General features: G+C 45.4%; 1 protein-coding gene across 3 annotated transcripts in view; it reads left to right on the top strand.

Annotated features, from left to right (window-relative positions):
- Positions 1-1,267: 1,267 nt before the first annotated feature.
- FGD3 (FYVE, RhoGEF and PH domain containing 3) overlaps positions 1,268-25,853 on the top strand; it is a 50,390-nt gene continuing 25,804 nt past the window's right edge. For 2 of the 3 annotated variants that reach the window (XM_037037176.1, XM_037037175.1), the window contains exons 1-3: positions 1,268-1,481; positions 12,200-12,362; positions 13,343-13,872. In XM_037037176.1, the coding sequence (XP_036893071.1) occupies positions 13,417-13,872 (456 nt within the window). In that variant the 5' untranslated portion in view covers positions 1,268-1,481; positions 12,200-12,362; positions 13,343-13,416. The remainder of the gene's footprint in view (positions 1,482-12,199; positions 12,363-13,342; positions 13,873-25,853) is intronic. The other variant, XM_037037174.1, reaches the window with a different exon arrangement.

Below are 25,853 nucleotides of genomic sequence, written 5' to 3'. Positions count from 1 at the left end.
CTGTCACCTGCTGGGTGGGATGTTCTGAGTCCTCAGCAATGGTGGCAGCCAGAAAAACCAGACTTGTCCTCACTTTGTTCTGTAGACTCCTGGAAGGAGTTCCACCTGTGTGGGGCCAGGTGTGGTATGGGGCTGTGGAACCCCCAGGGCCCAGCACATGGTGGCTCTCATGGCCATTTGTTATGGAGGTGACCATGTGCTCATCAGTCTTGTTTGTAGAATCTTTGAAATCTTAGGCTGAAAGAAAGTATATCCGGACGTGAAAGTGGGTCGCATCTCTCAGCTTTCTGCCTCTGTCAAACAACTGGTAAATATGTAGAGGAACTGAGGGAGGGAGCAAGTCTTCTCTTCAGCTGCCTCACTTGGGAACCTGTGGAGAAACAGGGCTGTGCATTCAGGGTATGTGCCATGAGAGGTCCCTGTGGGGTGAAGGAATCAGCTGTGGCCCCTTGTAGATTTCATTTGTCACACAAGTTACCTGTGTGTGAGGTGGTATCCCCAAGGGGGACGCTAACACAGTGAGCCTGTGTAACAATAAGGAAAACAATGCCTAGGGAAATGGCTTTGTTTTTCAAAAAGTCTACAGGGTTGGATGAAGAAACCATTATTTATACTTGTTCAGAATTTGTGATTTAAGCCTTGTAGGACCTCTGTGTCTTCATGTAAAGGGGTTGGCAAAAGTAGGTTTACAATTATGAACCTATACTGCAAAACACAGTATACTCAAATAGCTATTTATTAATTATTGTATTATTTATTTCTATTACAACTGTAAACATACTTTTGCCTGTTCCTATATTTACTTTCTCCCTCCCCTTGGGTGGGAGACACAGAGCCCTCCCCATGGGTTTTAGGAGGGTGGGCCTGGGTAGAGCAGCCATCACAGGGCAGGTCTCTCTCAGGAGGAGGGCTGACGGCACCCCTGGGAACACCTTAAAATAACCTATTTTCAGTGGGGTCTCTCAATTTTCTAACCATCTGTGGCCACTTTCACTCTTCCTAACAAAGAAGGCCCTGAGATGAAAGCATCTGAGATAAAGGGTGGTTGGGCCCTTTATCTCAGCCCAGGGGGCTGTCGCCAGGGGCTAGTCACACCTCTCAAGTCTGCTACATGCCCCTCCCTGAAAGTTCTAATGGAGAGTGTTTGCAGGTTTGCTAAGAAAAGCCCAATGAGGTGGAGGTTGCTTCCTCCAGCCCAGAACCACTCAGGGGCACCACAGCATCCTGTTAAACTTAAAGCCACTGCAGGCTGCAGTGGACTGCTGCTGCCCAGGTCTCAGACAGCCTCGGTCCCAGCCAGTCTAGGCTGAGCTTTCGCAAATGACGCAGCTGGAGCACCAGCAAGCTGGGGTGTGTGACAATGCGGAAATGCACATGCATATCATTTTGTGACCCATATTGTGAAAACTAGCAAAAGGAAGTGTGTTCTGCTGCTGCCCAAAGTCAGCCTCAGGAAGAAGTTCGAGTGTCCTCAGGGGCAGGTGAGTGGTGCTATCTCCCAGGTCTCTGCAGCCCTGAGAGCCAGATTCATGCTGGAAGGGGCACTTTTGGGTCAGGGGACATTCAGAGGAGGAGCTGTTGTGGACTTATCTTCAAGGCAGGAAGCTGTCATGGTGACACTGTATGGTGTCTTCTTTTTGCTCCTTGGTCTTCCTGTGGTGCCTCTGATATTGCTGTTGAAAGTCAGGTTATTGTGGAATGGCAAGTGTGCAACCCTTTGTAAATGCGGAGGGCTGGGACAATGCTGGATGTCATCTGGGGCACCTCAGTCTTTAACAAAGGTAAACCTGAGCCCAGGACGGGCCAGAGTCCAAGTGGCTGATCAGTTGAGGGAGATCCCTGCTTCAGTCTGGCCAGCACACTGGCCCAGGGCTATCTGGGTCTTCCTTGCCTGGGCCAAGGAGGGGTGGATGGTCCCAGACACAGTCCCTAGGGGGCTAGGTCTTTTCACACAATGTGGGTCCCTAAAGGTTGCTCTGCAATCTGCAGTTTTGATACCGACAGCCAGGGCTTGTCTGTGGTAATGCTACTAGGATAGAGGGCCAAGCCCACCAGGACCTTATCAGGACCCATGATGCGCCCAAACAGTGTGAAACAGCGCCAGGTGCACAGCCCCAGCTCCTCACTTTAAGCAGCTGCTCTGACTGTCTCACTCTCCCGTCTGCGATGTGGTGCCCAGGCTCCTGCTCTGAGCACAGAGCTCCAAGGCTGGTGTGCTCAGGGCATGGTCCCCAGTAGCACCGAAGGCCCACTAGCTCAGCCATTCTTGCAGGAGAGGAAACTGAGACACACTGTGCCCCAAGCTTGTCCCAGAATCCCCAAACCCAAACCTTGGTGCCTGAGAGCTTGCTAGGGCTGGGTGGGGCCTGGTACAGAGGAAGGAAGTGGTTTGTCTGCAGTTGTGTAGTTGTAGGAGGCCCAAAGACCTAGTTCTGCTCCTCCAGGCTAACGTTTGTCTGTGCTCAAAGACCAGCATCTCCTAATGTACAGTGGCTCCTGGAGCTGGACAAGACTATACACACTGCACAGGTAGAGGCCTGGATTGAAGGTGGTCTTTTTAAGGTCAGAGCTGACATGAAGTGCTCCGTGAGATACTAGAGGACAGGTGGGGCTTTGCTGCCCTGAGCCCCAGGGTAGTAACCACAGTAGTGGGAGTTCCTGTCTTGCTGCATCTTCTGTATCTGCCCCAGGTGGGCTCTGATGGCCCCCACTAACAGTTGAAGAAACTGAGGCTCCAACATAAACAGGGTGAGGTTGGGAGTCAAAGTGAAACCTTGGGGCATTACTGACAGTGGCACAGATGTGAAACCCAGATCTGAAAGGAATGTCGCCCACCTTCATGGCCCTGTCTGTCCACCACAGTGAGATCCATCCTGGCTCCACTGTCTAGGTTCCACCTCCACCCACTCTGGACTTGGCCCTCGCTAACACACTACCAGCTCTGTAGATGGTCTGGCTCAATCTTACTTGCCCTTGTGCCCGTCCCTCTGTTAGAACACTGTTTTCTCTGTATGGGATATGTTCCCTCTGTCTGGGATGTTATTTCTTCTGTCTGAGGTACAGTTCCTCTGTCTAGGACACTATTCCTTCCAAGATACTGTTCCTTCTGTCTGAGAAGCTGTTTGCTACAGTTTCCTTTCTGTGGGATGCTGTTTCTTCTGTCTAGGACAGTTTCCTCTGTCTGGGACAATTTTTCCTCTGACTGGGACACTTTTTCCTCTGAGACACTTTTTCCTTTGTTTGAGACATTGTTCCCTCTGTCTGGGACAGTGTTTCCTCTGTCTGTTCCCTTGGTTTGGGGCAGTTTCTTGTCTGACTCCCCATGTGTGGGGGTAAGACTGGTCACCCAGGTCTCTGGTGGATGGTGACCAACCTTACAAGTTAGCACCAATATCTTAGAAGCCCAAGTGGAGTCTCTCATTGCTCAGGACACAGAGTTCTTTCTGGTCAGGCATGTGACTTGGGAGGGTGAATTGCCATCTGGGCAGTCCTTTTATTGTAAATAACCTGATAGAGTGACAGTGACATTAAGTGAGGCATCCTGGAGGAGCCAGGCCTAGTGATAGGGTTATAGGAAGTGGGCTGTGACCTTCTGCAATGTTGATTTGTAGTTTTTATTTTCAAAATTTGGACTCAGCCAGAGGGGATTTTTGTATTTTTATGTAAAAGTACATATTAGAAAAGAAATAAAGGCTGCTTGAAATGCTGATTCAATTCATCCATTCATTTATTCACCAAATGCTTACTGGGTCCTGTTTGCTATGCTGGGACCATGTAAAAAAGGTGATGTTTTCACCTGTTTCTTCCAGGGGTCATATCCTGGTGTGGAGTGCAGTGGGAATCTGTGGATGCCTGGGGAGCAGGGCAGGTGCAGGCCGTGGGGCAGGCTGTGCCCTAAGAAGCCTGAGCTAGGACAATACTGAGACAGGGACTACGTCTTACACAGAGCTACATCTGTGTAAGGACTTCAGTGTTGATTGAAGCCTTTGGAAGATTCTTGTTTGTTTTGTTTCATTGCTTTTTTAAAACAAAAAAATTACAACATAATCAGAAGTAGAGAGAATTATGTAGTGAGCCCAGGGTGCTCATCAGGAAGTCAGCCTGAACTCATGGAGTGGGGAGGGGTGGGGAATGAAAACAACTGTACTTGAACAACAATAAAAAATGTGAAAAAAAAAGAGTGGAATGAGGAGTCCCCCTCCCCACTGCCCCAAGTGGGGACCTGGGGTGTGAGGTGCTGCAGGGGTCAACTGTTTCATATAAAAACATTATTATACAAAATTTCAAATATACAGCAAAACTCTAAGAATTTTGCAGTGTCCACCCAAGTTTTGATATGCTTTGTCACACATCCAGCTACCTGCACAGGTAAAGATTTGTTTAATTTAAAGGTTGTGATTTTATTTATTATTATTATATTTTAATATAAACAGCTGTTTATATCAGCAGAGTTTTTTATTTTAATCTTCACCTGAGGATATGTTTATTGATTTTAGAGAGGGGGAAAGGGAAGAGAGAGAGAGATAGAGAAAGAGAGAGAGAGAGAGATGTGAGAAGCTTTGGTTGACTCCTGTATGCACCACAACCAGGGATCAAACTCTCAAGCTATGTATACACCCTGACAAAGAATCTAACCCACCACCTCTCAGTGCACAGAACAGTGTTCCAACCAACTGAGCCACCTGGCCAGTGTGATTTCATTTTTTTCCATATACTTTATTGAGTATTCTTTAACAGTGGTCCCATTTCCCTCCCTTCGTTCCCCTCCACACACCCTCCCACCCACATTCCTCCCCTTTAGTTCATGTCCATGTGTCATAAGTTCTTTAGCTTCTACATTTCCCACACTATTCTTGCCCTCTCCCTATTTTCTCCCCATCATCTATGCTACTTATTCTCTGTATCTTCTCCCCCCTTCTCCTCCTCCCACTCCCCTGTTGCTAACTTTCCATGTGATCTCCATTTCTGTGGTTCTGTTCCTGTTCTAGTTGTTTGCTTAGTTTGCTTTTGTTTTAGGTGTGGTTAATATCTGTGAGTTTGCTTCTTACTGTTTGTATTTTTTATCTTCTTTTTCTTAGATAGGTCCCTTTAACATTTCCTATAATAAGGGCTTGGTGATGATGAACTCTTTGAATTTGACCTTATCTGAGAAGCACTTTACCTGTCCTTCCATTCTAAATGAGAACTTTGCTGGATAGAGCAATCTTGGATGTAAGTCCTTGCCTTTCATGACTTGGAATACTTCTTTCCAGCCCCTTCTTGCCTGTAAGGTCTCATTTGAGAAGTCAGCTGACAGTCTGATGGGAGCTCCTTTGTAGGTGACTGTGCCCTTATCTCTTGCTGCTTCTAGAATTCTCTCCTTCATTTTAATCTTGGCTAATGTCACTACGATGTGCCTTGGTGTGTTCCTCCTTGAGTCCAACTTCTTCCTGGACTTCCTGGAAGTCTATTTTCTTTGCCAGACTGGGGAAGTTCTCCTTTATTATTTGTTCAAATAAGTTTTCCACTTGTTGCTTTTCTTCTTTTCCTTCTGGTACCCCTATAGTTCAGATGTTGGGACATTAAAAGATGTCCTGCAGGTTTCCCCAGCTTCTTCTCATTTTTTTCTGAATTCTTCTTTCTTCATTCTTTTCTGTCTGGTTGTTTCTTTCTTCCTTCTGGTCCACTCCATTGATCTGAGTCCCATTTTTCTTCCCATCACTATTGGTTCCCTGTGCATTTTTCTTCATTTCACTTAGTGTAGCCTTCATTTTTTCATCTAATTTGCAACCAAAATTAAGCAATTCTGTGAGCATTCTGATCACCAGTGCTTTGAACTGTGCATCTGATAGGTTGGCTATCTCTTGGTCACTTAGATGTATTGACTCTGGGGCTTTGATCTGTTCTTCCATTTGAGCCATTTATTTATTTAGTTTTTGTATGAGGGGCAGAGCCTTAGGTGTTCATCAGGGCGGGTCAGCCTGGTTGCTGGGTTATGACGCTGTATGTGGGGAAGGGGTCAGAGAAGGAACAGTGGCCCTTGCTCTGCTCTCTCTCAGAATGCAGTCATCCTGAGACTGATACAGGAAATCATCCTCTATTTTCCCAAAAATCATTTACTGAGCCTCTAATAATGATACCCAGACTCTGTGCTGGCCCCTGAGCTGTCCCTGAGCCTCCCTCCTTCAGGTGGAGAACTAGAGGCCAGACCTATACCAAGTGTGGGCCATAGTTGCCGCCCCCAGCCCAGGTCTGTGTGCAGTCCCACTCCAGCCTGTTTCCTGCGGAGCAAGGCAGGCAGTGCAGGCAGTAAGCATCAGCAATGGACTGAGGGGTTTATAAGTAGCGCTGGATCCAGGCCAGGCCAGGGGTCTCCCAGGTGGAAATGTAAAGAAAAAGGCCCAGGGGTTGAGGCCTAGGGTGATAGGGCTGCAGGGCAGAAAGTAAATTTTAGGTACTTTTGAGTCATTGTCATCTTGGCACTAATTCAGAGAACTTCTGATGAGAAATGCATAAAGCTTTTAAAAATGGTTGTAAAACATGTAACATAAAATCTACCATGTAAATTATTGTTAAGTGTCCAATTCAGTGGTATTAAATTCATTCACATCATTGTGTAACCTTTGCCACCATCCATCTCCAGAACTCTTCCTCATGTAAAACTGAAACTCTGTCCCCATCAAACACTAACCCTCCATACCTCTTGCCCCTGACCTTGGCACCCACCATCCTACTCTCTATGATTTGACTACTCTAGGGACCTCAAATAAGTGGAATCATACAGTATTTGTTCTTTTGTGACCGGATTATTTCACTCAGCATAATGTCCTCAAGGATCATCCATGTTGTAGCATGTGTCAGAATTCCCTTCCTTTGCACTTGCCACATTTTATTTACATCCATTCATTGTTGATGGGCACTCGGGCTGCTTCTACCTCTTGGTTACTGTGAGTAGTGCTGCCGTGAATATGGGTGTGCAAATATTTGCTCAAGTGTCTGTTTTCAGTTCGCCTGGGAGAAGTGCATCCTTGAGGATACAGTTGGGCTCATGTTGGAACTTGGTGTTGGAATGAGGGCAGCTTCCCTAAGACAAGCTGCAGCCCGTGGGAGCATCTTCCTTGCTTATTGTGTCCTGTGGCCTCCTCTTTCCTCAGGGTCCCACTGGCCTCTACTGCATGCCAAAGCACATGGCACCTCATGCATCTCCATCCATCTCTGTGTTCTAGGCACACAGGGTAAACACCCCAGGCCATCCTGGCTGCAGCCAGAGCACTTCCAGATCCAGACCCTGGAGGGAAGTTCCCTCTTCTGGATAATGGGGTGACCGGCCATAGGTTGTTCTGTCTTGCATGGCCAGTGCAGCTGGGCCTTTCACACCGCTGCTATGGCCTGGTGGTTTGTGGACCTGCATGCAAGTGTGCCACACAGGGGTTCCTGGTGTTCACCCCTGACACTTTCAGTATTGTTTAATTACCTCCTGCAGGTAACCAACTATCTGAACTTGGTGGAGTAAAGAGAAATCCCACTGAGCATTGTCATCTCTCAAAATTATGGGACTGGCAGGGTGCAATTGAGCATCTCTCACTGCGGCTGCTGTCACACAGGGCTGGGATAGTTCTAAAGGCTTGTCTCAGGTGATTACTCTGGGCCATCAGCTGGGGTCCCATGTGCCAAGGCCACTGGGCCACATCACTGACGGGAGAGCGGAGTTGCCTGCCTTCTCAGGGCCCCTGGAGTGCCAGGTGACAGGAACAAATGAGATGGGTGTGGTCGTGGTTTTAGCAGGGCTCCTGTGTTGCTCCTAAGGAGGTGTCTGATGGCAAGTGCAGGTGGGCGGTAGGCAGTCTCGTGGCCCGTCTTTGGGACCATCCCAGTCCAATTCCAGCAGGCACCAAGCCATATGGGTGATGCGGACCCCACCTCGTGGGGCCTGCCACATTGTGGGTGACACGTGAGAAATTCATACAGACTACAGAGTCCTGTGGAGGGAAAGGGACAGCATGGTTTCTCTCACAAGAGGAAAAAAAAGCCATGGCCCTGGCCGTGACCAGCCTTTATTGGGTTTCTCCACACATTACATGATGATCCTTATTTACTATGCACAGGTTCACTTTAGGGGGTTACCTTTTACAGAAAACAAAGGAGCCACTGCCACTAATCACATCACAGAAGAGGGATATTTGCAAATGAAAAGGGAAAAGTGGTCCAACTAGTTACACTCATCCATGGAAGGTTTAGCATGAATTTTAGGAAGTTACTCTGCAGTAAATGTTTGCTGCCTCAATTCAGGGTGAGGGAGTTTTAGTGAAAGCAAGTCTCATAGCATTCTAGGTACAGTGAAGGCCTGATTCCCCACGAGAGAACCTATCCGTGGGTGTGGGTCCTGTGCATCTCTGAGTGGGAGCTGGGATCATGCCACGCAGAATGGTCTCCTATATATGGGGACTTCAGGGCAGAGACTACATTCATGTTACCCCTCCACCTGCTGCTATGCAGGACGCCACTTAAATGATCCACCATGCCCTGGAGAGTGGGACGCATTTAATTTCTCTATACTTGTGCAGTCCTCACACCTCCCCCAGTCCCAGTGTTGAAACCTCAGATGCTGAGTGACGGCAGCCCTGGCTGAGTTCTGCAGCATACACAGCTCACCTGGGGTTGGCTCACCTGTGTGTAACTTACCTGGGCTGGGCTCACCTGGAGCAGGCAGTTGACAGCCTCACTCAGCTCAGGCAGCTGAGGGTTTCTAAAGGGAGAGCTGAGTGACCTGGTAGAATTGATAACAGCTCTTTGTCACCTATGTGGTGACATGTCCCTTGCCTTGAGAGTGTCAGAATGAGCCCAGATCCCAGTCCCAAGGTCCAGAGCAGGATGTCTGCTGGGCCCAGGTCCTGGGGGCTGTTTACTTCCAGACCGATGTGTAGCATATGTGCACGTGGATCATATGTGCATGAGGATCATCCTCATGTCCTCCTTGTCTGAAACATGACCATCACCCATTTCAGTGACTGACTAGGTGGGCACACAAAAGTGCTTAGCATGGCTCCTGACACATGGTGTATGTAACTGTGTGTATGCATGCATATGTGTGTGTTTTGGAGGTATGTATGTATGTGTGGCATATGTGCACGTGTATCTTTCCTCCCCAAAGCCCCCTAGCTCCCCTGAGCAGCATGGAGGGGAGGCTGAAACTGGCCTGGCCAGCTCTGGTGCTTCCTTTGGCCTGGGTAAGGCTTCTGGGAGGCCAATCCTTAGCTGAGTGAGGCCATGGGTTGCATCCCTCAGCTTTCTGAATCAGATTGGTTGTGGTTTTGGTTGTTCCTCGCCAGGCCCTCTCCCTGACCCCTGGGCTCTTTCATTTGCCCAAGGGCTGTTTGGCTGCCTTTGCACAAAAGTCCTTGGAAGAGGAGAAGGTCATGGCTCCACTGGAAGGATGTGCACCTCTCCTTTGGATGAGACCATCATGCCTGCCTTACCACCATCTTCTGCATGATCCATTGTTCCTTCTGTGATAAGAACAATTGCACTGGGGAATGTTAGCAACTTGTTAAGTTTGCACAACTCAGAGGCAGCACCTATGAGTTATAATTGACATACAATAAACTGCATGTTTAAAGTGTATGATGCAATGTTTTGACATATATATAAACCCCTGAAACCATCACCACAGTCTGTCACCCTTTAAAAGCTCTGTTGTAATCCCCACACCTCACCTCACCCACCACCCCTTCCAGGCAACCCTCAGTCTGCCATCTGACAACACAGATTAGTGTACATTTTCTAAAATTCTGTGTAAATTGAAAAGCAAGTATGTACTTCCTTTTTTGTCTGTCTCCTCTCACTTAGCAGTGAAAAGATTATTTCTAGATTGATCCATATTGTGGGGAAATATCCTTTCTTTCCTGAATGTTCTGAAAAAGATGTATGTAGAACTGACACCATTTCTTCCTTAAATGTTTGATAGAATTCACCAGTAAGGCCACCTAATCCTAGAGTTTTCTCTGTGTAAAAATATTTTAATATAAATGTTTCTTGTGCTTGGTGTTTACTGAGTTTCTTAGGTCTGTGGATTTATAGTTTCCATCATATAGGGGGAAACTTTGGTTATTATTTCCTCAAACATTTATCCTGCTTATTCCTTTTCTGAGATTTTAATTACATATGAAGAATCTGACCACACATATATTATGCTGCTCGAAGTTTTCCCTACATCTCACTAACTTTCCTTCTCTCTCCTTTCCTCCCTCCCTCCCTCTCTCCATTTTGGATAATACCTATTATCTCACCAAATTCACTACTTTTTCTTCTACAATGTTTAATCTGCCATCAAGAACCCTTCCAGGCGATCTTGATCGCACAATCTGTGGGTTCACCTCCAGAAGTTTAATGTGTATCTTGTGTATCCTCCACGTCTCTGCTCACCTGTTGAACATGATGGAATGCAGGCACCTCAGCTGCCTTGATGACCTTGTCTGCTAATTCTCACCTTGGGGCCCACTGTCGGTTAGTTTTCCTTCACTGACTATTCCTCTTCACTGTGGGTTGTATACTCTGGTCCTCTGTGTGCCTCATAATTGTTGGTTTGGGACTAGACACTGTGAATCTCACCTTGCTGGGTGCTGGCTATGTTTGTGTTCCTATAATTTTCTTGAGCATGGGTCAGGAGTGCAGTTAAGTTGCTTGCAGACAGAGTGGCTTCCCGTTAAGATTTATCAGTATTTGTTAGGTGGGACCTCAGTAGAGCTCACTGTGGAATTAACTGTCCCCCACACTGACACCAGACCCTTCCAAGTTGTCTAGTGCCCTGTATCTTGGAGTTTTCAGTTAGGCTGGTGGAGACAGACATATGCCCTACCTTGTGTGAATGCCAGGTGCTGTTCCCTTCACCTTCTCAGGAGATTCTTTCTCTAGCCTCATGGTTTCCGCACATCTGTGCTGAGACTTCCTCAAGGGCTCTCTTCACTTTCCCTCTCTCTGTGCTGCTCTCTCCTCTCCAGTGCTCCATCCTGTGACCTCCAGCCATCTGGTCTTCCTGAACTCCCAGCTCCATCTCCCCACTCAGGCGTCTACCTGGGGTCCCCTTCTCCAGGCAGCTGGGGTGACATGGGCTATACCGTACCAGTGACTGCCTCTCAGGAGGAGGGAGCTTCAGTGTCTGGTGTGGGGTGTCTGTCCAGCTGTTGTTTCACATGTTTTATCTGGGTTTTTCTGGTTTCAAACAAGAGGTTAAGGGCTGTTTCTGTCACTGTGTCTTGACTGGAAGCAGGAGACCCTGTGGTGGAGTTGAAGCAGGCTCCCCCTGGTGCCAGCTGGCAGCAGGTGCACACACTGTGGCTGCGCCAGGCCTGCATTCCATCTGGCGTATTTTTACTGTTGTGTCATGTCTGGCTTCTGAAAATTTGAGGTTACCTCTTGTGCTATGAGAAGAATGCAGCAAAGCATATATTTAATGTTCATAAATCTTAATATTTCTCCTAGATTAGCTTGTTAAGAATGTGGCAGTGGCCAATGATAAACATGCACCCTGCACTGGTTTTGGTGTCCCTTAAAGTCTGCTCAGAAGTGGCGAGGCCACAGGGAATGCGAAGGCAAGGGGGTTGTCGCAGGGTTGGAGTTGGTGCTGGGCCACTGGGGCTGATGCTTTACTTCCCACTGAGCTCTGCCAAGAGACGTCTGTGCCATGTGAGCAGCCAAAGGGCACACTATGGGACGCCTGCCTGGTTGTGTGTGTGGGACCTGCATCTTCACTGAGGGCTCTTTACTGTTTAATGGGTGCGGAGCAGAGTGTTTGAAGACGCTCCTGGCAGCACAGCCAAGTGAGAAGGTGTCAGCGAGGTGTTCAGGGTATGGGCTGGAAGATACGTGGTGCTGTCCACCAGCTCTCCTCACACTGGGTGGGCTCTGCACACTTAAGGGCACCCTGCCTCCCAGGTGTGGACTTTATGTAGCCAGGGACAGACTTAGTTCTAGCCTGAGAGTGTCAAGCTAGGCCCTAGAAGCTGCCTCACAACAGGGGTCACTATCTCAGGTGCTCAGAGCCAGAGAAGCAGCATGCTCTGACTACCTGTGGGTCTCTGTGACCTGCCTGCGGTCCACCGTGTAGGGTGATAATAAGGAGCTGCCTGCCTTTTCATCCTCTCCATTTAGAACCGGGCTTGTCACCCTGGCCACTCCGAGCATCAGTGGAGGTGGTTTTCATTTTCCTTTTATGTTCCTTTAGAACCTCCTGAACTGCTCTACTTCAAACCTGCTGGACAAGAAAAAGACATTCAGTGAATTCTCCCAGCCCTGAACAGCCAATTTAGACCCTCGGAACTTGGTCAGCAGGGAGCAGGCATCCATTCACCATCCTCAGCACTGTCCCAGAAGTCTCGGGGCATTTGGTAAGTGGCCTGACCCTCAGGGATAGGGACTGCTGCTTCTGGTCCCTGTCCTCCTCTGCAACACCACTGAAGGTTTAAAAGGAAGATTTCAGGGAACGTCTCTCATTCTTTTTAAAAAAACTTTATTTGTTTATTTTCAGAGAGAAGGGAAGGGAGAGAGAAGGAGAGAAACATCCACATGTGGTTGCATCTCACAAGCCCCCCTCCAGGGACCTGGCCCACAACCTAGGCACGTGCCCTGGCTGGGAACTGAACTAGTAATCCTTTGGTTCTCAGGGCAGCACTCAATCCACTGAGCCACACCAGCCAGGGCTATCTCACTTTTGTCTAGTCTCACACTTGACCCTCTTCGGCAGAACTTGCATTCTCTGTGTACCTAGAATGATGCTTGAACTTGCCTCTTCTGAGTGAGGGCTTTCAGGCAAGGTGTACCATTGGGGTGTGGAGGTGCTGGTGTCTCCAGGAGGTGCCTGGTTGTGGTGGTGAGTCAGGATCTTGACAGAGATCCTGCCTCATCTCAGAGCCACATCATAGCATAAAAAGCACTGTGGCAATGCACATTGTAGACCTGATACCCTACACTCACAATGGTTGTTGCTATTACTTTGTGCATATATTTTGAATTCATTGAGCAGCAGGTAGCTTCATACTATAGGATTCCTTCCTCCCTCCCTTCCTTTCTTACTCTCTCCCTTCCTTCTTCACTCTCTCCCTTTCTCCCTTCTTCTCTCTCTTCTTTTCTTCTTTTTTATGTAAAAATTTATTTTTAAAATATAATGCCTTCTATCTGCCAATGCCCAAAAGCCTGTTTAGGTAGAGCCAGCTGAAGCTGGCCAGCTATTCATTTCACATGAGGCCCAGTTCATTTCCTTCCTATTGACTTTCCCCAGGAGACACATCTGGATGCTGCTTTCAGGGGGCTGCGCCAGGAGTGGTCCACGACCCTGCTGGCATTGACTGTGCAAATTTCTCTCTGACAGGAAGCCCACCTCTCCCCATCTTGCCCTACACCTGGCCAGGCCCTCCACAGAGCTCAGAGAATTCAGCTTTGAGGATGGAATCAGGAGAGGAAGCCTCAACAGCTCCAGCCCCTGTTGCTACCCTAGGAAGGCCAGACTCTGGGCCTGGCTGTTCCTCCCTGGAGCTGCCCAGCACAGACCCAGGGAAGCTCCAAGTGCTTCCCCTTGGGCCTGGAGTCCACCATGAGGACCATGCCACTAGGAGCCCTGGTGGCCAAGCTGCTGTGGGGAATAGCCTCCCAGACAACACTAAGATCCCTAACAGGGACAGCGGGTTCGACAGCCCATCCTGCAGCATTGCCAGCGAGCCCTTCCCCTGTGAGGAGGGCAGTGAGGCAGGCCTGGGCTCTACCATCCTGGGACTGTGCCCAGAGATGGCACCAGACAGCAAGACCCCCCAGAAGGAGGCCGACAGTGATGTGGACAGGGACAGCAGCGAGGAGCCTAAGCCAAAGAACAGCCCCCCGAGGGCCCATGCGGACCCAGCCAAGGTAGGCTGCCCTTCTGACCAGGGTGGTGGGGTTATTCTAAGGGGGTGTGAGGTTTGCGGTGGCATCAACCACACTTGGTGCTAGTAGTTGGGTGCCTGCTCAGACACCACGTTCAGAGAGTCCCCTTCAGTGGCTCAGTGGGCAGGTCTTGGGGAACTACCACACAGGCAACCTCCCCTGACACTTCGGATGAAAACCTCACTCTTGAGCCTGGTTTCCATGGCTACACAGTGGCACAGGGACCCCGTTCCAGGATAACCTAACCATTAGTCCTAGTGTGAACAGTCCCGCCACCAGCACCCTTTGCCCGTGCTTGCTGGTCACCTTGCAGAATCCCCATGAGGAAGGCAGCATGAGTGTCGCCTGTTTTGTGAAGGGAGAAACCCCAGAGTAGCCCACAGGGTGGGGTAGAGGTGGGAAGGGAGTCTGTGCACACGTGTGGAGCCCAAAGTAGGTGGCCTGGGGAGCAGCTGTGTCCACAGTGTGATGGGTTGGCTTTGAGAGAAAGCTCCTTTGTGTTCTTTTAACATATTGGTCTCTGTGCTCTATACTGGTACTTTTGGGGGCATAGGAATAAATCAGGTATCCCCTGCCTTGGGGAGACCACCTGTGCATGGGGAAAATGGCATGAATAGGCTGTAAGCGAATGTGTCCAAAGAGAAGTGAGGTGGTGTTTGAGGGGTAAGGCCTCCTGGCTCTTGATGACTACGGTGCTGGCTCTTGTGGCAGTACCAAGAGATAGGCCTGGGAGGGCAAAGGGCAGCTATGGGCCTGCACCAATGAAAGCCAGATTTCTGGCGGATGAACTGGGTCATGTTTTCATCTGGATTTACTATTACTTGAGTATGGTGAGGCCAATAGATCAGGAGAGGACAGCCACTGAAAAATAGTTTGATACTCACACCACACCACAGAGGCCCTGTGGGGAAGCACAAGGATTGGTCAGGAGGCAGTCAGGGGAATTGATGGCAAGAGCCTTTATTGTAGTTTCTTTGGGAAGGAACAGATGAGGCAGCTACCACATTCAGGACACCAATTTGACTAAGTCCAGTGGGCTCTGTGCACAGAACAGTCCCTTGGTTGTCAGGGCAGCGGGGTAGTGGGAATAGCAAATACGANCATGAATAAGCTGTAAGCGAATGTGTCCAAAGAGAAGTGAGGTGGTGTTTGAGGGGTAAGGCCTCCTGGCTCTTGATGACTATGGTGCTGGCTCTTGTGGCAGCACCAAGAGATAGGCCTGGGAGGGCAAAGGGCAGCTATGGGCCTGCACCAATGAAAGCCAGATTTCTGGCGGATGAACTGGGTCATGTTTTCATCTGGATTTACTATTATTTGAGTATGGTGAGGCCAATAGATCAGGAGAGGACAGCCACTGAAAAATAGTTTGATACTCACACCACACCACAGAGGCCCTGTGGGGAAGCACAAGGATTGGTCAGGAGGCAGTCAGGGGAATTGATGGCAAGAGCCTTTATTGTAGTTTCTTTGGGAAGGAACAGATGAGGCAGCTACCACATTCAGGACACCAATTTGACTAAGTCCAGTGGGCTCTGTGCACAGAACAGTCCCTTGGTTGTCAGGGCAGCGGGGTAGTGGGAATAGCAAATACGAAGGAGATGGTTGGGGTATGGGTTAGGGATGGATTGGTTTGCATAGGAAAGATGTGCTTCCAGGCTAGTCTTTCATATCCCTAAGAATCAGCTATCCTTGGGAGGGATAGTTCCTCTGGGGTAAGCAATGCCCTAAGATGTCAAAACACCATAAAATAAAAATAAATGATGTATTGGTTACTACCTGTGACTCTCAAGGTGCATTCCAGGGAAGCTGACCACCCCAGTCTCCCACATACTGGGGGCAAGTGCAGACCCAAAGCCTGGCCCCATCTTGCCTGCACGGGCTCTGCGGGGCTCCTGAGGCCTGGGGATTGCTGGGGAAGGCCCAAGCCTCTGTATATTTGTGACATGAAAATATCGTATTACATTGCTGCTGGTGGGAATGGGTCTATGTGTTCTATAATGGGATGGTGGTTAGAATGCCTTTTATCAGACACCGGCCCAATCCTCAGGGTGAGGCTCTGAACCAGGAGCCCAGGGACCCTTTGCCGCATGTTCCCTATCCAGGTAGAATAAAGGGATGTTGACATGGGGAGATGATGCAGGTGTACACACATGTCGAATTGGCCTTTATTACGTGGAGTTCATTTTCTTCTTCTAATACTAATTTGTTGACTGTTCTTATCACAAATGGATGTTAAGTATTATCAAATACTTTGGGTGTGTCACTTCAAATGCTCATGCATTTTCCCCTCATTCTGCTAATGTGGTATACAATATGATGGATGTTCATCTACTGAACAATTCTATTCTAGAAATAATTTTCACTTGGTCATGGTATATGAGAAGGGACCCCCCAAACTAGAAATTTATTTATAAAAATTGTGATTTATTCATACGTGCTTAAACTTCAGTCACCTTCAAAGTACTCTTTATTTGACACAATACACTATAAAGACTTCTTAAATGCTCAGAATTGTTTTTGAACTCGTCAATTTCGATGACTTTTAGTGCTTCTGCTGTTTTTTGTTTCACCTCTTCCACATAGGCAAAATATTTCCCTTTGAGGACTTTTTTCATCTGGAGAAACAAAAAAAAAGTTGCTTGGGGTGAGATTGGGTGAATAGGGATGGTGGGGACAGAGATCATGCAATTTTTTGTAAAAAACCTGCTGAACACTCAGCATAGTGTGGGCAGTTACACTTGCAAATTACCCATCATGAAATGGGCAGATGTGTTGAGNGGTCATGGTATATGAGAAGGGACCCCCCAAACTAGAAATTTATTTATAAAAATTGTGATTTATTCATACGTGCTTAAACTTCAGTCACCTTCAAAGTACTCTTTATTTGACACAATACACTATAAAGACTTCTTAAATGCTCAGAATTGTTTTTGAACTCGTCAATTTCGATGACTTTTAGTGCTTCTGCTGTTTTTTGTTTCACCTCTTCCACATAGGCAAAATATTTCCCTTTGAGGGCTTTTTTCATCTGGAGAAACAAAAAAAAAGTTGCTTGGGGTGAGATTGGGTGAATAGGGATGGTGGGGACAGAGATCATTTTTTGTAAAAAACCTGCTGAACACTCAGCATAGTGTGGGCAGTTATACTTACAAATTACCCATCATGAAATGGGCAGATGTGTTGAGTCTACAGAAAAAAATTCACTAAAGCCGAATGCAGCCTCTCATGACGATGCCAGCTGGTACACTGATATGGATGAGTTTCTAGAACACCCACCAAGGGGGGAAAAGCCTGTACTACAAGGGGCACACCCTCCAGAAGGCAATTCTGAGTTGTTGTTTTTTTTGTTCCCCCTTGTATGATCCTTTTAATATGCTACTGAATTCAATTTGCTGATACTTTGTTGAGGACTTTTGCATCAATATTCATCAGGGATATTGTCCTGTAGTTTCTTTTTTAAAAAATATGTTTTATTGATTAGGCTATTTAAAGTTGTCCCATTTTTACCCCTTTATTCCCCTCCAGCCTGCACTCCCCTCCCACCAGCATTCCCCCACCTTAGTTCATGTCCATGGGTCATACATGTAAGTTCTTTGGCTTCTCCATTTCCCATACTATTCCTAACATCCCCCTATTTTATACCTACCATTTATGCTTCTGAGTCCCTATAGCTTTTCCCCCATTTTCCTCTCTTCTCCTTCCCAGTGATAACCTTCCATGTGATCTCTATTTCTGTGAATCTGTTCCTATTCCAGTTTTTTTGCTTACTTTATTTTTGTTTTTGTATTTTTTTTTAGGTTCGGTTGTTGATAGCTGTGTTTGTCATTTTACTGCTCATAGTTTTGATCTTCTTTATCTTAGATAAATCCCTTTAATATTTCATAAAATAAGGGCTTGGTGATGATGAACTCCTTTAACTTGACCTTATCTGGGAAGCACTTTATCTGCTTTTCCATTCTAAATGATAGCTTTGCTGGTTAGAGTTATCTAGGTTGTAGGTCCTTACCTGTCATGACTTTGAATACTTCTTTCCAGACCCTTCTTGCCTATTAGGTTTCTTTTGATAAATCAGCTAATAGTCTTATGGGGACTCCTTTGTAGGTAACTATCTCCTTTTCTCTTGATGCTTTTAAGATTCTCTCCTCATCTTTGATCTTGGGTAACTTCATGATGATGTGCCTTGGTGTGTGCTTCCTTGAGTCCAACTTCTTTGGGACTCTGAGCTTCCTGGACTTCCTGGAAGTCTCTTTCCTTTGCCAGATTAGGGAAGTTCTCCTTCATTATGTTTTCAAATAAGTTTTCAATTTCTTGCTCTTCCTCTTCTTCTCTCACCCCTATGGTTCAGATGTTGAACATTTAAAGTTGTCCCAGAGGTTCCTAAGACTCTCCTCATTATTTTGAATTCTTGTTTGTTTATTCTGTTTTGGTTGAATGTTTATTTCTTCCTTTTGCTCCAAATCCTTGATTTGTGTCCCAGTTTCCATTCCTTTACTGTTGATTTCCTGTACATTTTTCTTTATTTCACTTTTCATAGCCTTCACTTTTTCCTCTATTTTGCAACCATACTCAGCCATTTGCATGAGCATTCTGCATGAGTCCCAGGGTTTTGAACTCTGCATCTGATAGTTTAGCTATCTCTTCATTGCTTAGTTGTACTTTTTTTTCTGGATCTTTAATCTATTCTTTAATTAGGGCCATGTTTTTTTTTTGTCTCAGCATACCTGTTATATAGTAAGGGGTGGAGCCTTAGGTATTGGCTAGGATGGGGCCACCCACATCCCTGCAGTGTGGCAGCATATGTGGGGAAGGGGTCTGAGAGGGAACAATGCCGCTTTGTTTTGACAGGTCTCTCCTCTCTTTCAGTCACTTCCTCTGCTACCCACAAGCAAATTGGGCCTTCTGGTGCTGATTCCCAGGTGGGGGTGTTTGTGTATGTTCTAGGACCCTATGAGTCCCTCCAACAAACTCTGCTGTGCGGCTGTAATTTTCTCCTGCTGCCTCAACCCCCATAGGATTTTTCAGTCAGAAGTTTTGAAGCTTTATTTCCCATGCTGGAACCCTGGGTTGCACGATCTGTCTCACTCCTCAGTTGTTCCTCCTGGTTTATCCACAGGCAAATGTGTGACTGCCTACTCCACCAGCCACTGCCTTGCTCACCCAGGTCATCCAGTCACTGCCTTGCAGTCATTCCTCTCCATCCCAGCTGCCTGTGTCTGCCCCTCCTACCCATTTGGATGAATGTTTCTCCTTTAACTCCTTGGTTGTTGGACTTCCATACAATTTGATTTTCTGGCAGTTCTGGTTATTCTTATTTTTATTGTTCTTGTTATCCTTCTTCTATTTGCTCAAGGAGGCAAAGTGTATGTACCCATGCTTTCATCTTGACCGAAAGTCTGTCCTGTAGTCTTCTTTTCTTATTGTATCCTTCTTTGGCTTTGGTGTCAGGGTAGTGCTGGACTCATAGAGTAATCTTGATAATATTCTACCCTCTTCAATTTTGGGGAAGCATCTGAGAAAAATATTCTCTACTATTATCAATTCTCTCATGAAATCCCCTGGGTTTTTTCTGTTGGGAAAATTTTAATTGCTTATTCAATCTCCTTCCTCATTATTAGTCCATTCAGATTTTCTGGTGTTTTTTTTTTTTAATTCAGTCTTGGTAGGTTGCATGTTTCTAGGAATTTGTCCATTTCTTCTATGGTATCCAATTGTTCATAATATTATCTTTTAAAAAAATTATTATTGTTCAAGTACAGATGCCTCCATTTTACCCCCCCCACCCTACCTACCCCACCCATCCCCACCTCTCACCCTCAAACCTACCCCCTTTGGTCTTGTCCATGCATCCTTTATACATGTTCTTTGATGTTCCTTCCCCTATCATCCCTCTCCCCCTTCTCTCTGGTTACTGTCAGTTTGTTCTTTATTTCAACATCTCCGATTCTACTTTGCTTGCTTGTTTGTTTTGTTGAGTAGTTCCACTTGTGGCAGCAATTGTCATGTTTTTCTTTCATTTCTGATATTAGTTATTTGAGTCTTCTCTTTTTTTCCTAGTTTAACTCAGGGTTTATTAATTTCATTGATTTTATTTTTCAAGAAACAACTCTTAATGTTGCTGATTTTTCCATTGTTCCTCTATTCTCTGTTTCATTTATCTTGGCTCTAGTCTCTGTTGTTTCCTTCATTTTGGTTGCTTTCAGCTGAGATTTTTCCCCCCCACTTTCTTGAAGGGTCAAGTTAGGTTGCTGATTCGAGATCTTTATCCCTTATTCATGTACGCATTTACAGCTACATATATTCATCTCAGCACTGCTTATGCTGCATTCCATCAACTTGGTATATTGTATTTCCAATTTCATTTTTCTCAAGGTATTTTCTAGTTTCCTTTGTGACTTCTTTGATTCTTGAGTGCGTGGCATCTTATTTTCACACAGCTATGGATTTTTCCACTTTTCCTTGTTGTATAAATTTAGTTTTGTTCTATTTTGATTAGCAAAGATATTTTATATGATTTCAGTCTTCTTGAATTTGTTAATATCTGTTTGGGGGACTAACATGTGGTCTTTCTTGAAAAACATGTCATGTGCACTTGAGGAGAACGTGTGTTCTACTGTGTTCTGTGTACGTCTGTTGGGCCCCTGTGGTTTTACTGTTGTACAAGTCCTCTGTTTTCTTACTGATATTCTGTGTGTGTGTCCTATCCAGTTTTGAAAGTGGAGCACAGACTTCCTCCAAGATGGAGGTGTAGGTGGAAACACTGTGCCTCATTGCACAACCAAGTTTAAAGTCAACAAAGTTTCAGTAACAAAAATACAGCCAAAACACAGAAAATTGAACTATACGGAAGTCTGACAACAATGAACGGTTCAGCCAGACCAGTAAGAGGGGCAGAGCCAGCAGCGGAGTGGGTCGAGCAGGAAAGATCTCCTGACCCAGGTGTGCAGGCAGCCGTGGGCGTATCCCAGGTGTGGGGTAGCAACAGGTGGACCCAGTGAGGGCGCAAGGTGGTAGGCTTACCGTGGTCACACATTCACGTGCAGATAAACCAGTAAAGGAGCAAGCAGTGAGACAGACCATACAGGCCCCAGTGGTGGGAAGCAGCGAGGGGACCGCCATTGTCCCTCTTGGACCCCACCCCGACATACAGCATCACAACCCAGCGACTGAGTTGCCCCACCCTGGTGAACACCCAGGGCTTTGCTCCTCATACATAACAGGCACAAACAGTCCAAAATATGGCTCAAGAAGAACTCAAAGGCCCAGAGCCTATAATTCTAAGTGGCCAAGAGATAGCCAACCTTTCAGATGCACAGTTCAAAACACTGGTGATCAGGATACTCACAGAACTAGTAGATTTTAGTCACAGATTAGAGGAACAGATGAAGGCTAAACTAATTGAAATGAAGAGAAATGCACAGGAAACCAATAGTGATGGAAAGGAAACTGGGACTCAAATCAAGGGAGTGGGCCTGAAGGAAGAAAAAAATGACCAAACAGAAAAATATGAAGAAACAAGAATTCAAAAAATGAGGAGAGGTGTAGGAACCTCCAGGACATCTTTAAACGTTCCAACATCCGAATTATAGGGGTACCAGAAGGAGAAGAGGAAGAGAAAATGGAAAACTTGTTTGAACAAATAATAAAGGAGAACTTCTCCAATCTGGCAAAGGAAATAGACTTCCAGGAAATCCAGGAAGCTCAGAGAGTACCAAAGAAGTTGGACTCAAGGAGGAACACACCAAGGCACATCATAATTGCATTAGCCAAGATTAAAATGAAGGAGAGAATTCTAGAAGCAGCAAGAGATAAGGGGACAGTCACCTACAAAGGAGCTCCCATCAGACTGTCAGCTGACTTCTCAAACGAGACCTTACAGGCAAGAAGGGGCTGGAAAGAAGTATTCCAAGTCATGAAAGGCAAGGACTTACATCCAAGATTGCTCTATCCAGTAAAGTTCTCATTTAGAATGGAAGGGCAGATAAAACATTTCTCAGATAAGGTCAGGTTAAAGGAGTTCATCATCACCAAGCCCTTATATACGAAATGTTAAAGGGACTTATCTAAGAAAAAGAAGATAAAAATATAAACAGTGAAAGGACAGCAAAATCACAGTTATTAACAACCACACCTAAAACAAAAGCAAACTAAGAGGACAGCTAGATCAGGAGTAGAAGCATAGAAATGAAGATCACATGGAGGGTTAGCAACAGGGGAGTGGGAGGAGGAGAAGGGGGGAAAAGGTACAGAGACTAAGTAGCATAGACAGTAGGTGGAAAATAGACAGGGGGAGGACAAGAATAGTATGGGAAACAGAATCTAAAGAACTTGAGACACATGGACATAAACTAAAGGGGGGAAATGGTGGGGGAGGGGGTATGCAGGGTGGAGGGGAATGAAGGGGGGAATTAGAACAACCATAATGGCATAATCAATAAAATATATTTTTAAAAAAGAAAGTGGAGCACAGAAATCTACTATTATTTTGTTACTGTCTGTTTCTGCCTTCAATTCTGTCAATGTTTGCTTCATATATTTAGGACCTCTAAGGGTTGGTGCATACACATTTATAATTGTTATATCTTCTTGGTGAATTAGTCATGATATCCTTATGTAATGTTCTTCTTTGTATCTTGTGACAGTTGTTTATTTAGAGCCTATTTTGTATGACATAAGTATAGCCACTCTTATTCTCTTTTTGTTACAATTTGCATGAAACTTTTTTCCATCTTTTCACTTTTAGCCTGTGTGTGTCCTTAAATGTAAAGTGAGTTATTTTGTGGACAGCATATATTTTCAATCCATTCAGCCAAATTTATGTCTTTTGATTGGGGAATTTAATCCATTTACAGGCAATCACTAGTATGAAAGACTTACTATTGCTTTTCTATCCCTCTGTTTTTGCCTCCCTTTTTTTTCACTGAATTTTGTACTGATTTGCTTTGATTTTCTTCTCATTTCTTTTTAGGTGTATTTCATAGTTATATTCTTTGTGGTTACCATTGTAATTAGATAAAATGCATTAAAGCAGTACATTTTATTTTGAACTGAAAACTGAACTTCAAATACATATAAAAATTTTACTCCTTTACAGCTATCTCTCCTCCCTGCTTGGTTACTGATGTCATAAATGACATATTTATATATTGTATAACCATTAACATATATTTATAGTTTTAAAATGATTTTATTATTTAAGTTCTAGGTACCAAAATTACAAAAGTACATTACATTTGTCAGTGCATTTACCTTTACCAGAGAAACTTATATTTTTCTACAGCTTATATTTCTGTCTACCATATTCACAACTTGAATGTATCCCTTAAATATTTTTTTTCCTTAAACATTTCTTGCATAGCATGTCTACTTTATTTGGGAAGGTCATATTTTCTTCATTTTTGGATAGCTTCCCTAGATACAGTATTGTTGGTTGGTGGGTTTTTTTTTTTTAGCATATTAACTCTATCATCTCACTCTTTTTTTATTACAATGGATCTCAGTTTGGGCTTTCTATTTTAATTATATTTTACTTATTATGCTATTACTGTCCCGTTTTTCCCCTTTACCCCCTCCACCCAGCACTGTCCACTGTCTCAGGCAATCACCACACCATTGTTCATGTCCACAGGTCGTGTGTATAAGTTCTTTGGTTACTCCATTTTCTATACTATACTTTATTTACATCCCCATGGTGATCTGTGATGGTCTATTTGCACTTCTTAATCCCCTCACCTCTTCACCCATTTCCCCACAATCCCCTCCCATCTGGCAACCATCAAAATGTTCTCCATATCCATGATTCTGTCTCTATTTTTGTTTGCTTAGTTTGATTTTTAGATCCAATTGTTGGTAGACATGTATTTATTGCCATGTTATTGTTCTTTCTTCTTCATTGCCACTTATTTATTATTTTTCTTAAGTCCCTTTAACATTTCATGTAATAATGGTTTGGTGATGATGAACTCCTTTAGGTTTGTTTGTTTGTTTGGGAAACTCTTTTTCTACCCTTCGATTCTAAATGATAGCTTTGCTGGGTAGAGCAATCTTGGCTCTAGGTCCTTGCTTTTCATGACTTTGAATATTTTTGCCAATCCCTTCTATCCTGCAAAGTTTCTTTTGAGAAATCAGCTGACAGTCTTATGTGTACTCCTCTGTTAGTAACTAACTTCTTTCTTTTGCCGCTTTTAAAAGTCTCTCTCTAACTTTGGCATTTTAATTATGATATGGTGGGCCTCTTTGCATCCATCTGGCTTAGGACTCTCTATGCTTCCTGGACTTGCATGTCCATTACTTTCACCATATTATAGAAGTTATCTTTCATTTTTCAGTCCCATAGACTTCCAATTTCTTGCTCTTTCTCTTGTCCTTCCGGCACCCCTATAATGTGAATGTTGGACTGCTTAAAGTTGTCCCAGAGGCTGCTTATACTATCCTCATTTTTTGGTGTTTTTTCTTCTTGTTGTTCTGATTGGTCATTTTTTGTTTCCTTATATTCCAAATCATTGATTTGATTCTCAGTTTCATCCACTCTATTGCTGTTTCCCTGTAAACTATTCTTTATTTCAATTAGCGTAGCCTTGTTTCTGACTGGATCTTTTTTATGCTGTTACTCAACAGCATAAGTAACAGCTGTTACTCAAGGAAGTAACTTCCTTGAGCATTCTTAAAACAAATGTTTTTAACTTTGCATCTGATAGGTTGCTTATCTCTATTTCGTTTAACTGGTTTTCTGGAGTTTTGATCTGTTCTTTCATTTGGGCCATGTTTCTTTGTTTCCTCATTTTGGCAGCCTCCCTGTGTTTGTTTCTATATATTAGGTAGAGCTGCTTTGATTCTGTGTCATGACAGCATGGCCTAATGTAGTAGGTGTCCTATAGGGTCCAGTGGCCCAGCGTCCCCTATCACCCAAGCTGGGTACTTGAGATGCACTTTTAGTTCTGCTGAATACATTCTCCTCTTGTAGTTGAACCTTGATTGCTGTTGGCAGGTCAATGGGAGGGCTTTACCCAGGTCAGTAAGCTCCAAGGACTGGCTCTGACTACTTCCATGGAGGATCAGCTGTGCAGGGGCTGAGTGGTGGCGCTCCGATGTGGTCTGTAGCTCCCTGGTGGGTGTGCAGGCTCTGGGGTTTCCAGGTGGTGCATGAGCCAACCTGTGTTTTACCCTGGGCCACTCTGCTTGGTCTATAAAGTAGTCTGAGATAACTACTTGTGCTGGGCTTGAAGATTTCCAGGCAAAGCCAAGCTGTGGATCTAGGCTGACCGCTGGTAATGCTGGGCCTGGGGTTCACAAAGGCTAGCTATTGCTTGTTTGAGAGGATTTAAGAAGTTGTGAAGCATGAGCTAAGACCTGCCATTCATATGGGAGAGCAGTTTGGGTGGGCCTATAAGTTAGGCAGGATGGAGGCTTAGTGGATCTCCAGGGCAGGGCAAACAAAGTTAGCCAGTTTGATGTAGTCTCAGATATGGTACCAGCTTGCTAGCTCTGTGTGGGGAGGGTTCAGAAAAAGGACAAGGGCCTCTCTTTATCTTGATGCCAGCCACTTCAATTCTTCCCTATATGGTACTTGTGCCTTTCAACCTGCTGCCACTGACTTAATTCCTACTGGTTTTTGCAAGCAGAAGTTGTGGGGACTTATCTTCCTGGCACTGGGCCCCTGGACTGGGGGTGCCTGGTGTGGGGCTGGGACCCCTTGCTCCTGAGATGTCCCTTTCAAATATTCATCCATCACATGTGGATGTGGGACCAGACTGTTCTGCATGTTTGCTCCTCCTACCAGCCGGATGGATGTGGTTCCTTTAATTCAGGTGTAGTCAGACTTCCATTCCTCTCAATTTCTGATGGTTCTGTGTGATGGTTGTTCTATATTTTAGTTGTAATTTTGATGTGGCTGTGGATGGAGGCAAGCCATGTCTGCCTATGCCACCATCTTGAGTGGAAGTTTGTTTGTTTGTTTTTAGATTTAT

Source organism: Sturnira hondurensis, unplaced genomic scaffold (genome assembly GCF_014824575.4).
Source record: "Sturnira hondurensis isolate 20B ecotype Veracruz unplaced genomic scaffold, ASM1482457v3 Scaffold0022910, whole genome shotgun sequence".
Classification (NCBI taxonomy): domain Eukaryota; kingdom Metazoa; phylum Chordata; class Mammalia; order Chiroptera; family Phyllostomidae; genus Sturnira; species Sturnira hondurensis.
Note: the sequence above shows the minus strand (reverse complement) of the source record. Positions and strands in the feature narration are given on the sequence as shown.